At 62.6% G+C, this 12,620-nt stretch overlaps 1 protein-coding gene across 4 annotated transcripts in view; it reads right to left on the bottom strand.

Annotated features, from left to right (window-relative positions):
• CBFA2T3 (CBFA2/RUNX1 partner transcriptional co-repressor 3) overlaps positions 1–10,051 on the bottom strand; it is an 82,528-nt gene extending 72,477 nt beyond the window's left edge. For all 4 annotated transcript variants that reach the window (XM_029207613.1, XM_029207629.1, XM_029207606.1 and 1 more), the window contains exon 1: positions 9,779–10,051. In XM_029207613.1, the coding sequence (XP_029063446.1) occupies positions 9,779–9,866 (88 nt within the window). In that variant the 5' untranslated portion in view covers positions 9,867–10,051. The remainder of the gene's footprint in view (positions 1–9,778) is intronic.
• Between the last annotated feature and the right edge of the window lie 2,569 nt (positions 10,052–12,620).

The raw sequence follows: 12,620 nt of genomic DNA, 5'->3' as shown, positions 1-12,620 counted from the left end.
GGACACGAGCCAGTAGGAAATGGACACGAGCCAGTAGGAAATGGACATGAGCCAGTAGGAGATGGACACGAGCCGCGGGCGAAGCGTTTCATATTCTGGCAGCCAGGGCAACTGGCTTTAATGCTACGTTCTGGTAAATCTGATCTATCTGGAATGTCATCACCCTCACACGTATTCAAGTTGAAGATCACTTCAGGTACTTTGCCCAAAGACTTTGGAATCCTGAGCCAGGGTGGCTCGGGCTGGGCGGGCAGCCCCAGGGGGTGGCAGAGCCTCGGGGCCGCTGGGCCTCTTCTGCGCGGAGGGTGAGGGGTAGGTGGTGACCTGAGGCCCAGTTGTCGCGGCGACGGGTGGGAAGCGCAGTCTGGACCTCGGGCATTTGCCTGAAGGAGAGGCAGCTCGGCGGGGCAGGGCTGCAGGACCGGGTCCAGCTGTCTCTGGGTCCCCGCGGGAGGGAGGGAAGCACCTGGCAGTTTCGGTTTCCACAGGAAGCCGCCTGCTCCCATGTCCCCTCGAGCCAGCTGTGCTCTCTGCCCTGCAGCTCCGGGTGGCAGCCCCCGCCCGGAGAGCCCCCCAGGTGGGGACAGCCCCTTGCACCGCAGACTAGGAAGCCCCGATTGAGGGGCCAGGGCCAAGCAGAGCCTCTCGACCGGCCTCCTGAGCCCCGGAGGACTTCAGGGTGGGACACCTGGGGGCCGTGAATGGGAGCGATACCGTTCTGACTTGCATTTTTTGTCACCTGCTTTTAGGATGTCGGGTCCTGACCCTGGGTCTAGAAAGCGCTGTGCTGGTGGAGGGGTGGGAACGAGTCTGATGTCTGCGTGTCCATCTATCCAGGGCTGGGGGTACATCAAGGCAATACCCCCCTCCTGAGAAACAGGAAGGGAGAGGCAGGGGCCGGGTGCCCTGAGCCTCCAGGGGGAGGATGTCTCCTGTCCTGAGGCCCTGAGGCAGGAGTGGGCGTGCGGCCAGCAGTGGGGGGCTGGCGGCGGCAGGCAGCGTCCTGGGGAGGTAGGCCCAGGGACCCCTCGGCAAACTGTGACCTCTCTGAGCTCCAGGGTCTGGGTGTTGGGGTCCCGTGTCCGGGCCGGCCACTCTGCTCAGAGCGAGGCTGGAACCTTAGATCTTTTCTCTTAATAAGAGGACCCAGCTGTGGAAAGACCCCCGCCGCCCCAGCCCCGGAGCTCAGCACAGGGGACCTGTTTCTGAGGAGGCCCCATCAAGTTGGCCTGAGGTGCGAGGGTCCCAGCACCCCTCTTGACTGTCTCCCCTCCCACCGCGCTGCCCCCTCCCAGGCCCTGTGAGGTCGGGGCTTTCCACACACTCAAAATGCACCCCAATTTGGGAGGGAAGTAGGAAGCGCTGGGAGCCCGAGGGCGGGTGAATCCCCAGTTCCTTCCACGGGGCTCCCTCTTCACCCCTGCGAGGGCCCTTGGCCGGGGAGCGGGTGCAGGCAGGGGGTCGCAGCCAGGATCCGAGGGGGGGGGCGAGAAAGGCAGGCCTGGACCTGGGGAGGGCTAGGTAGGTGCCGGGGTCCTCCCCCACCATCCTCCAGCCTCTCGGGGGCTGGATGCCACCCCCATGTCACAGACGAGGAGACAGGCCTGCTGGGTCCCGGGGTGAGTGATGGAGCTGGCTTCCAGCCCAGCCCTCCCCTCCCGGCCATGATCTAGTCCAACCGGCTGCCCTTGCCACGAGCAAACTGAGATCGGGGAAGCCAGGCTACGCAGACCCCTCCTGTCCCTCTGGGGTCTCCTGGCCCTGCACCTCATGTCCCTCCCCTGCAGTGTCTGTGAAGCTCTACAGGCCCAGGGAAGGGACATGGCCAGCGTGAGGGCCAGGCCCTCGGGTGCCCCCTCTGCCTAGGCCCAGGGCAGCTTGGACACTGGCCATGTCTCTAGGGCGAGGATGGGCCACCTGCAAGGCCTCACCCTCTGCCCCCTGACGTGTGCACCTTCGTACCACGGCCCCTCTAGGCTGTGAGCCCCACGGAGCAGGTGGCCGGACGCTGCTTCCTCTCAGGAAGGGACCCGTCTCTGCACCCGTGGAGTGGAAGCCGCACCCAGAGGCCACACCCTCCTCGAGACCTCGGCAGCACGGACTGGGCCCTCAGAAGGCCCGAGTGCTTCAACGCGGGGTATTAGCCTGGGGCAGGCCCGGCCCGCTTTTCCAAAGGTTTCAGAGCAGCAGGCAGCACAGGGGCTTCGCCCCGAGGGCCAGGCCGGGCGGTGGCTCTGCGGGCATCAGCTGGGGCAGCGCTCGATCCAGGTGTCAGCTGGGGCGCCAGATGGCACCTGCCTTGGGCTCCCTAGTGCAGAGCCAGCAGACGCATTGTAGGCTCTCAGAGGGTGCAGCTCCCACATGGGGAATGATGGGTGCAAAAGGGGTCCCTTTCCTGAGGCCCTACCTCAACTGCGTTTCCTCCCAGGGAGGGCGCTGGGCAGACAGGGAGGCCCCAGCCCTGCTAGTGACTTGCTGTGTGACCTTGGGCAGGTTTCCTGACCCCTCTGATTTGTCTTCATCTGTACAGGCAGGCCAATGATGCCTTTGAAGGGTTACTGGGAAGAAGCCGTGCCCAGGGTCAGGAAGGCATCTGGAATGGAGTGGCCAGTCCCCTCTGCCCGCTTGTCCAAGGCCTGCAGCCTGTTCTTAGGGAACAACCTCGGAGGACCCTCCTGTGTTGCTACTGTCGCTGCCCCGGGGGCTGCATCCGAGGTCACGGCCTACTCAGGGAGCCTCTGCTGCCCAAGGAGCAGGCCTCCTGTGCACAACCCACTCGTCACCCAAGGATTGCCCAGCTCCTGGCAGTGCCACCTGAGCCCTCCCGCCCGGAGCAGAGGGGCCGCCTGCCGGCTCAGGAGCTGGGGGAGGGGTGTGTGCGTGCCCAGGCCCCTGACCCAGGCCCCAGGGCCAGGTAGGCGAGGGTACAAACGCCCCACCAGGGTCCTGTGGCCAAGTGGGCACTGGGACAGGGGGCAGGAAGAGGGGGCTGTTCCTCCATGCCTGGGACGGAGGACTTCAGCAGGTCAGTGTTTCCAAGGCAACGGAACCCGCTAGGATGGCCAGAGGTGCTTGCCCCTTCCTCCAGTCAGCATCACCCTCTGGCCCGCTGGCCCTTCCCAGCCCCCTCCCGGTCCTTTCCCGGAAGTGCTGTTTAGGGTGGGGAGCAAGCGGGCTATGGACCAGGGAGCTGTCACCAGACAGCAAACCTGCCAGCACCCTGGTCTTGGATGGCCAGCCTCCTCTTCTGCAAGAAATAAATGTCTGCTCTTTACAAACCACCCCACCTGGGGCGTCCTGTGACTGCAGCCTGTGGCCTTGGCAGTCACATCCCCTCTCTGGGCCCTGTGTCCCCCTGTAGAGGACGCGGTGAGAGAAGATAGGAGGGTAGGTGGTCTGGTGCCCTCCATGCCTCAGGCTGCAGGGGAGGGGACCCTGGTGCCCATGGAGAGGCCCTCGGGCAGGGAGGGGTTGAGAGGGGCCGCTAGGCCCGGGTCCAACTCTGAGCCCCGGCCCTGCTTGCTGTGTGACCCCTGGCAGTCTGCCCCCATCTCTGGGCCTCAGGTCCTGTCTGACAGTGGCTGTGATGGCAAATCTAGAATTTGGAGACCAATGCAGCCACTCCCCACAGCCCCTGTGCTGGTCAGCAGGCTTGTTGTGTGCGGGGTGGTCAAGTCATCTGGACATGGGATGCATTCACCTGCCAGTGCCGGGCTCTGGGCGCTGAGTGCGCCATGGCAAGCAGGCAGAGGAGACAGCACGCCCGGGAGACGGATGCTGAAGAGGTACGTAACCCTGAGCCGCCCCCTTGTCGGAGGGAACAATAAATGAAGGCGAAAACAGCAGGAGAGGAGGACTGAGTGCACGTGTGCGGGGGGAGGGGAGGGTAACCGGAGCAAAGACTTGAAGGGAGGCACGGGAGTGGGGGGACAGGACGCGAGGCGGGGGAACCCCCCCCCAGGGCGTGCACACAGGCTAGAGGTGATCTCACTTGTCTTTTTTTGGGCTCACTCTTGCAAACGGCGGAATGACAAAGTGACTCCCCAGAGCCCCACGAGAAGAGCCTGTCAACCCTCCCCACCCCGCCCCCAGAAGACCTTTGGATGGGGTCTCCACGGAGGCCACCTCCACCCTGGGCTGCACTCTGACGGTCACCGCCCAGCCCAGGGTGTTTGCCGGCACTGGCTGTGCCAGTGTGACCTAGGTGGGGTTTAACGATGGGAATTTCATTAGCACCAGTGCAGCGTCACCTCTGGCCCCATCACGGAGTCCAGGGGAGGCCCCTCTTTGCCCTGGCCTCTCCCTCCTCCACTGAAGTCACGGAAGTGAAGGTGTGAGAGGTTAGCACCAGTGCCTTTCTTCTCAGTCAAGACGCTTCAAGAAGTGAAAGTCTCTGCCTTCTCCCGCCGCCCCCGCAGGACCACTTCCTTCAGGAAGCTGGCCTGGATTGCACCCTGTCCCCTGGGCATCACCCCGCCCTGCGGCTCTGTCTTCTGAGGCTCAGTTTTGCTGTCTGATGGGTGGGGAGGACACGGGTGGCCGGTGTCCTCCTGCTGGCTGCCCCCAGAAGTCTTGCCCCACAGGCTTGTGCGATAGGGACAGCATGGAAACTGTGGGTCTCAGGGAAAGAACGCTCCACATTTACCCCGGGGCAGGGGGCTTAGGGAGCCCCACTCTTCCCAGGACCTGGTGGGGAGTGGAATCCTCTCTCCCCAGACTTGTTCTGGGTCCTGACACAGGACGTGGGGGGATGGGGACTCAGTCCAGAGCCTCCGTCTGCCCCAGAGCTGCACCCCTGCTCCTCTGCTCTGTGCCCTGGAGGCTGGCCCGGGACCGGTCAGGCCCAGGAGATGTGGGGTGGGGAAGGAGGACGTGGGTGTTTGCCCTGCCATCCACTCTCCGGGGCTCAGCCCACTCCACTCGTCTCCTGGCCCCTCTCAGCTCCCTCCCCTTCTCCCCTCTCACCCCTCAGGTCAGGCTGTATCGGCCCCCAGACTCCTGTCCTGACCTGGCCGCTCTGTTTGACCTGTGTAAGAGGTTCCTCATCACACAGTCCACACTCGTTGCCCGGCGGTCGTGCTAGCAGTTTCCTGCCAGGACCAACTGATCTGGCAGGGTGTCTAGGGCCCGCTTTCCACCCAAAATAGGCCCCCACTCCATCGGTCCTGCAGGGTCAGCAGAGCCGGGTTCAATCACACCTCTGCTCTCGCCTGCTGTGTGCCCCTCAGAACCTCGGTATTTTCTTCTGAGATGGCAGTCACAGAAGCACGTGGGGCTTGGCAGCCCTGAGCCATGACCCTGACACAGGAGCCCCCAGCACCATGTGGTCAACAAGACGTGGGGACAGGCCTGAGGAGGGGGAGAAGGCCCTGCAGCGTGTGAGCAAAGCAGGGACAGGACTGCCATCCGGAGCGGGACGACGGTACAGAAGAAACCAAGAAATCCTTGCACGCACACGCCAACCCCAGAAGACCCGGGCCCTCCCTGTGTGAATTCCCCAGTGTCCATAGCTGACCGTCTCCCGACAGCCCTGAAAGCATGTCCCAGGCGCCTCAGCTGAATGAAAAATGGGGCAGCGGGCAGTTGGGAGACCATGTGGGCTTCTGATAACCTGGCTCCCCTCTTGCGCCATGCGGCCCCGGATGCACCACTGGGCCCCCTGGCAGCTGGAGGCCACGTGCCCAAGCCCTGGCCCTGGCTGTGACAGAGGTGGCTGGCTGCAGGCTGTGGGTACCTTTGCCCCAACCCTGCTGCCTGGAATGCAGAAGGGACAGTCGGAGCTCTGGTCATCTGGAATGGTCACCCTAAATCCAAAGACAACTGTCCTTATAAGAAGAGGAGAAGAGGCAGAGACATGGGGTAGAGGCCATGGGAAGACGGGAACAGAGATTGGAAGGACGTGGCCGCCAGCCAAGGACACCTGGAGCCCCCTGGAGCTGGAAGAGGCAGGAACGACCCTCCCCCAGAGCCTCTGGAGGGCGCCCAGCCCTGCAGCCACTTCATTTCAGTCTCTGGCCTCCACAGCTGGGAGGGAGTAGATTTCTGTTGTAAGTCACCTGGTTTGCAGTGGTTTGTTACAGCGGCCCCAGGAAATTAATACAACAGGGAAGGGCATTCCAGGCAGAGAACGTTCCAGAGAAGAGCCTGTGGTGGGGGGGGGCGGTGCAGCTGGAGGGGGAGGATGAGGATGGGGGAGAGGGAGGGCAAGCCCACCTGGTGACAGTGCTGACCTCTGAACCCCACCCCCTGGGACCAGGCGACCCAAGGCTCCCAGGACAGCGCTCTCCATGGGATCTCGCCCAACACCCCCTAAGGCCCCAGCTGCCTCTGCTTGGACCCTCTGGTGATGGGACACTCCCTGTCTCCCTGGAAATCTGCCACCTGGGCCCCACGTGTCCCTCTTAGGTGACACTGAACAGGCCTGACTCAGTTTCTCCCCCGGGGTGGTCACGGGGCATTGCCCCCGAACCTCCTTTGCCTGAGGCAGCCCGGCTGGTGTCCTGGTTCCCACCTCTCGTTTGCGGGAGCCCAGCTTCTAGTGCACACAATTGGCACCTAATAAAGCTAAGGCCGCTCGGCACACAGGATCTTAGTTCCCCGACCGAGGATGGAACCCTGGCCTCCTGCAGTGGAAGCACCGTTTTTTGTTTTTTGTTTTTTTACATCTTTATTGGAGTATAATTGCTTTACAATGGTGTGTTAGTTTCTGCTTTATAACAAAGTGAATCAGCTATACATATGTTCCCATATCTCTTCCCTCTTGCGTCTCCCTCCCTCCCACCCTCCCTATCCCACCCCTCTAGGTGGTCACAAAGCACCGAGCTGATCTCCCTGTGCTATGCGGCTGCTTCCCACTAGCTATCTACCTTACGTTTGGTAGTGTATATATGTCCATGCCTCTCTCTCGCTTTGTCACAGCTTACCCTTTCCCCTCCTCATATCCTCAAGTCCATTCTCTAGTAGGTCTGTGTCTTTATTCCTGTCTTACCCCTAGGTTCTTCATGACATTTTTTTTTCTTAAATTCCATATATATGTGTTGGCATACGGTATTTGTCTTTCTCTTTCTGACTTACTTCACTCTGTAAGACAGACTCTAAGTCTATCCACCTCATTACAAATAGCTCAATTTTGTTTCTTTTTATGGCTGAGTAATATTCCATTGTATGTATGTGCCACATCTTCTTTATCCATTCATCCGATGATGGGCACTTAGGTTGTTTCCATCTCCGGGCTATTGTAAATAGAGCTGCAAGCAACTGACAAAGGATTAATCTCCAAAATTTACAAGCAGCTCATGCAGCTCAATAGCAAAAAAACAAACAACCCAATCCAAAAATGGACAGAAGACCTAAATAGACATTTCTCCAAAGAAGATACACAGACTGCCAACAAACACATGAAAGGATGCTGAACATCATTAATCATTAGAGAAATGCAAATCAAAACTACAATGAGATATCATCTCACACCAGTCACAATGGCCATCATCAAAAAATCTAGAAACAATAAATGCTGGAGAGGGTGTGGAGAAAAGGGAACCCTCTTGCACTGCTGGTGGGAATGTGAATTGGTACAGCCACTATGGAGAACAGTATGGAGGTTCCTTAAAGAACTACAAATAGAGCTACCATGTGACCCAGCAATCCCTCTACTGGGCATATACCCCGAGAAAACCATAATTCAAAAAGAGTCATGTACCATGATGTTCGAAGCACCGAGTTTTAACCACTGGACCTCCAGGAGGCCCGGCACCTAACACATCTGAGTGCAGTGAGCACTCAGCACTAAACAGCACCGTTCCTTCCCACCTGCTGGCAGCGGCCCCCCCGCACTGTGCGGTCCTGACGGATCCCCCCACCCCAGCCCCGCCCCGCCTCCTGCTAAGCAGGAGGGAAGCCGCAGGGTTCACGCACATTTGTTCTCCAGAGGGACAGGTTCAGCTTCAGGAGATATGCTTACTGTTCTTTCTGTGGTTTGGGCGCTACTTAACATTTGGGGTCTCAAAGGTTTTCACGGGATCGTGGGAAGCCTGCAGGACGGAGCAGCACTGATCCACGGGCCCGTCCCCAGTCCCCAGGCTCCCCGGGCCCCAGCCCCCACGGCTCCCTCCAGCCCAGCTCCGCCTGCCACTTCCCCCGGTGGTGATGCCTGGCACTGTACGGCCCAGCATCTGCCCCCGTAAGGAGACCTGGGGAGCAGGATGTGTGGCTGTGCCTATCACCTGGGGCCAGGGGATTTAGAGACTATGGGCCGTGAGCTCCTAGAAGCCAGTGTCCCAGGGCTGGGACCCCCGCGCCCAGGCAAGCCCCCAGTCAAACGCACGAGCCACTGCTTTCCCTCCTCCCAGCAAAGCCTCCCAAGTGAGAAGTGCCCCCATTGGGGCGGCTGGGATTCTGCATCGGAGGTCCACCCAGACCATCTTCTCCAAGGGCCCGCGGCCCGACCAGCACCGCAGGAGACATCATGCGCACGGAGGGTCCATCGTGTTTCCTGGCCTCAAACCCCTTTCACGGGCTGGCACTCCACCATCCAAACACAACAGCAGCCAGCAGTCTCGTCTGCCTCCCCCCTCCCTCCCCCACCTCTGAGAAGCCGCTCCTTGACCCCTTCAGTGGGCAGAAGGACGGGGCCTGACACATGAGGAAACTGAGGCCGACACGAGGAGGGGCCGGCCCCAGGCGAGGAGCGGGGAGTGGTCCCAGAACAGTGGGGTCAGGGAGGGCTGCCCTGGGAAAGGAGGGGCAGCTGTGTGGGGCCCAGCTGGAGCTGGATGGGACTGCAGCCTCTGGCCAGCCCGAGGGCAGGGCGAGCGTGTCCCAGGCCAGTGACTGGTGCCTCCCTGGCAATGTCTTTGAATCACCCACACTCGGGAGAGGCCAGCAGCACGCTCGTTACTGTGTGGAGAGGCAGGCCTTGCACACCCAGGATTCTAGTCCTGGATGTGCTGAGTGCCTGGCAGAGCCTGTGTAGGGAGCTGGCCCTCGGGGCCCTGGATGGGGCAGGTGGGGGCCTGCTCAGGGGAGACGGTCCCTCTGCAGGGGAGATGGGATGTCTGGGGTCGGGGTGCCAGGGTGAGTGGCAGGGCGTGCTTGCACTCCGCAGTGAGACTTGGGACTCTGTGCTCCTGGGACCGTGGGCACGTGGCTGTGGCTGGGGAACGGGGCCACCTGCCTACAGCCCTGCTGGCCCCCGAGTCCTGGGAGAGCCGGGCAGGCGACCTTGCAGCTGGGGTCGGGTGTCAGGGAGGGCCATGGCCTCCTGCACCTCCCAGTCAGCAGCCCATAGGAGGTCCTCCCTATGTGACCACTTCTCCCTGGCACTGGCTCCACTGGGTGGGAGCCCTGGCAGGGGTGCTCCTCACTGGGGCCCAGGGCCAGGTCCTGGACCATCACTCCGTCCCGGGGCCTTGGGCGAGGCCCTCTCTATCTGGCCTTAATTTCCTCATCCGACCTCCAAGTCATAGGGGTCCCCACCAGTTTGCACACCTTCTTCCTTGCTGACTCCGGGGCCCTGCTCCCTGAGGCCGACAGAGCCCACCCCTCTTAGAGGACTGAGCCGCCCCCGCCTCTAGCATCTGCCTCTGGGTGGGGCCTGCCCACCGGCCTGGCACCTGCCGGGTCCTCCCCGGCCACCTGCCCCAGCTGTGCGGGCCTATGCCCGGTGGGAGGCCGCGCTGACGGTGGGGGTGAGTCAACAGGGCCAGTCAGGCGGCAGCGTGGAGATGTCACAGCCTCGCCACCTGCTTGGGCCGCCCCTCCCCCTGCCCCATCCCCTTACCTGGGCCGCCCTTCCTGGGACCCCTAGGCGCTGAGCAGCTGGTGGGCGCCGTGAGCCCACTCTCCAGTACGGGGGACACACGGGACATGGAGCTGGAGGTGGGTCCAGGAGACTGAATCCTGCTGCTGGCGGGAGACGGGCCTGAGCACGGCCCTGGGCGTCCTTCCCGACCTCGTGAGCCCTCGAGGGAAAGACAGGGGCCTCAGCCAGCCTGGGCTTCTCCGAGCCGGAGGCCTCTGTCCCCCAGACCGCTCTGGGCCTTCTAGCAGCCACTGCCCGCCGGCCTGGGGAAGGGGCGGGCGGCCGCAGGGGCTCATGTGATGCGGGGCGGGCCTGGGGACGCGCAGGTGGGGGAGGTCGCCTGCAGCCTGCAGCGAGGCAGCCAGCTGTGTCGCTGTGATAGTGTGGCCAGGCCAGGAAGAGTCGTGCAGCTGTGCCCACTGCTTCCTCAACAGGAACCATCTGGGCCCAGCCCTGCCCGGCTTTCCCTCACGGCCATTCCGTCCTGACTTTGCAACAACTTCCTCCTACCACCCGGCCGGTGACACCCCACCCACCCTGGGCCTGGCCCGCTGGGTGTGTTTCCTTGACCTGGGCAGGGGCGCAGCTCAGCAGCATGGGGGCAACGTCCATCCTGGCCAAACCTCCAACTCCCACGCTGCCCAGTGCACCTGTCTCCCCTCTGGCCTGGCACTGTCTTCAGCCTGGGCTGGTCCGGGGGTCTCCGCCCTCTCTTGCCCTCAGCCAGACTTCCCCCAGGGCCGCCTGCCCAGGGCCAACTGTTCAAGGGCATCGCCTGTAACCTTGAACCTGACCTCTGGGTTAGCCCTGGTCTGATCCGGTCCTGCCGCTCTGGCCAGCTCCCCTCCACTCAGGGCTTTCCCCTCGCGGCCTGGGGGTCCTGCCCCCACCCACCCTGGAAGTACTGCCCGCCAGGCTGGGCAGGCTAACCCCCTCTCTGGGCTTGGCCTCCTGGCTGGGGGCTCCTCAGGGACCCTTACCCCACTTCCCGATGGACGCCTTGGGGAACAGTGCCGATTCGGGCTCACGGGTGGAATTTGCTGGGGGGGTTCAGGCTGCTCCCCACTCTGACGGACGCCAGAAACAAGGTCAGGGCCCTCTGTGACCACTCAGCCCAGAAGCGGGTGTCCCAGGCCCCGCTCCATACTCGGCACCCCGCACAGGGGAGGCGGGGCCCTTCACAGTCACTCAAATGGCCACTTGGTGAAGGTGGTGACCGCCGTGGGAAGACCCCTCGAAGTGTGCCCCTCGCCCTCCACTGGCCTGGCAGTCAGTCCCTGGGGACCGTACCTCGGCCGCAGTCTCAAGGCCTCAGACAGGCCAGAGGTGTGCAGCCCGCAGACCCGGGGCTGACGCACAGGTTTCTGTGCTATTCCGACAGAACCGAATTGGATTGTAGGTAATTCCTGCCCGTGGGGAGCAGTCCAAGCAGTGCAGAGGGCGCAGGGCAGCAAGTAAGAACCCCTACCAGTGCCTCCCGCTCTTTCCCCAGAGGCCACCGTCACAGCAGGTGGGCGTCCCTCTACAGTCCAGGCAGGGACAGACCCTGTCTGTTCCTGGAAGGGGCTGCGACGTGCATGTCCCCTCAGGGTGCACTGCCCCGGGGCCCCAGGGTTCAGGTGGAGGGGAGGGTGCCGGGAGCCAGGGGCCAGTCCCTGGTTTCGCCACTGTCCTCACGGCCACTCCTAGCTTCCCCTGCTCTCAGTCAGGGTGGGATTCAGGGTCACCCTGGCCAGTTTCCTCGGCGTGTGTGACACCCTGATCACAGTGGTTCCAGCTCCCAGACTGTTCCGGGAGGAGACGCCGCGGGGGACGCCGGGCACGGCCTGCCTCGGGGTCGGCGGTGCAGCTGTCACCCGCACTGGTGCTGGGGTTCTCGCCTCGCCCCGTTTTCCAGGCTGCAAGCGGTGGGGCCTCTCCGAACTGGGAAGCGAGAGGGTCTTGGGAAGGCACAGGCCCCTCCCCTGTGAAGGCAGCCCCCACCCCGGCTCTGGGCAGTCGTTTGGGGCGCTTGCACCTGCAGGGAGCACCCCAGATGGGCCACTTCCACTTTCGTGAGGAGGCGTCTCATCCTGCCTGGTTTTCTGATCAGAGGGGCTGACAGAGGTTGGGTTGAAAGAAAAGAAAGTTGCCCACGAGTGGGGAGCGGGGGCTGCCCGGCTCTTGGTGGCCACCTCGAGGGTGCTTGCCTGCTCCCCGCTCCCCCAAGGCCGGGCAGTTGGGGCTTGTGGGGAAGCAGACGTTGGCTGTGGCTTTCGGAGTTGGGCGGCCCGGGAGATAAGGACCCGAGGAGGAAGTGGCTGCAGCAGGAGTGGATGCAGGAGCGGGTGGGGCTGCTCCCTCCAGAGGCCACCGCGGCCAGCACCCACCGCTGGACGGGGGGCAGGGGGCGAGGGACCTTCTCCCCTATGGGAGGCAGACATTCAACCAAAAAGCCCCCAATAGATGTGGCCCGTGGGGCAATCAAGGGAGGTGATTTGGAAGCTGTGTCTGAGGGATCAATTAAGAGCTGCCCCTGGGGAAGTGAAGGGAAGAGCATTCCAGATAGAGGGGCCCTGAGGCGGTCACATTTTCAGGCTTTCAGGATTCTGTAGGATGGCCAGAGAGCTGGAGGGAGGCCAGCGGGGCTCAGTGGTGAGATGACACTGGGTGGAGGTGGGCAGGGAAGCCCATCGGGCTGGGTGTCTTATTTCCACCTCCTCTCCTATCCTGTAGGAGCCCCCATGACTGCTGGGTGGATGGATGGATTGGAGGGTGAGTGGATGGATGGATGGATGGATGGATGGGAGGGTGGGTGGGTGGGTGGGTGGATGGGTGGGAG

Source organism: Monodon monoceros, unplaced genomic scaffold (genome assembly GCF_005190385.1).
Source record: "Monodon monoceros isolate NGI ecotype Baffin Bay Population unplaced genomic scaffold, NGI_Narwhal_1 Super_Scaffold_10, whole genome shotgun sequence".
In the NCBI taxonomy this organism is placed as follows: Eukaryota; Metazoa; Chordata; class Mammalia; order Artiodactyla; family Monodontidae; genus Monodon; species Monodon monoceros.
Note: the sequence above shows the minus strand (reverse complement) of the source record. Positions and strands in the feature narration are given on the sequence as shown.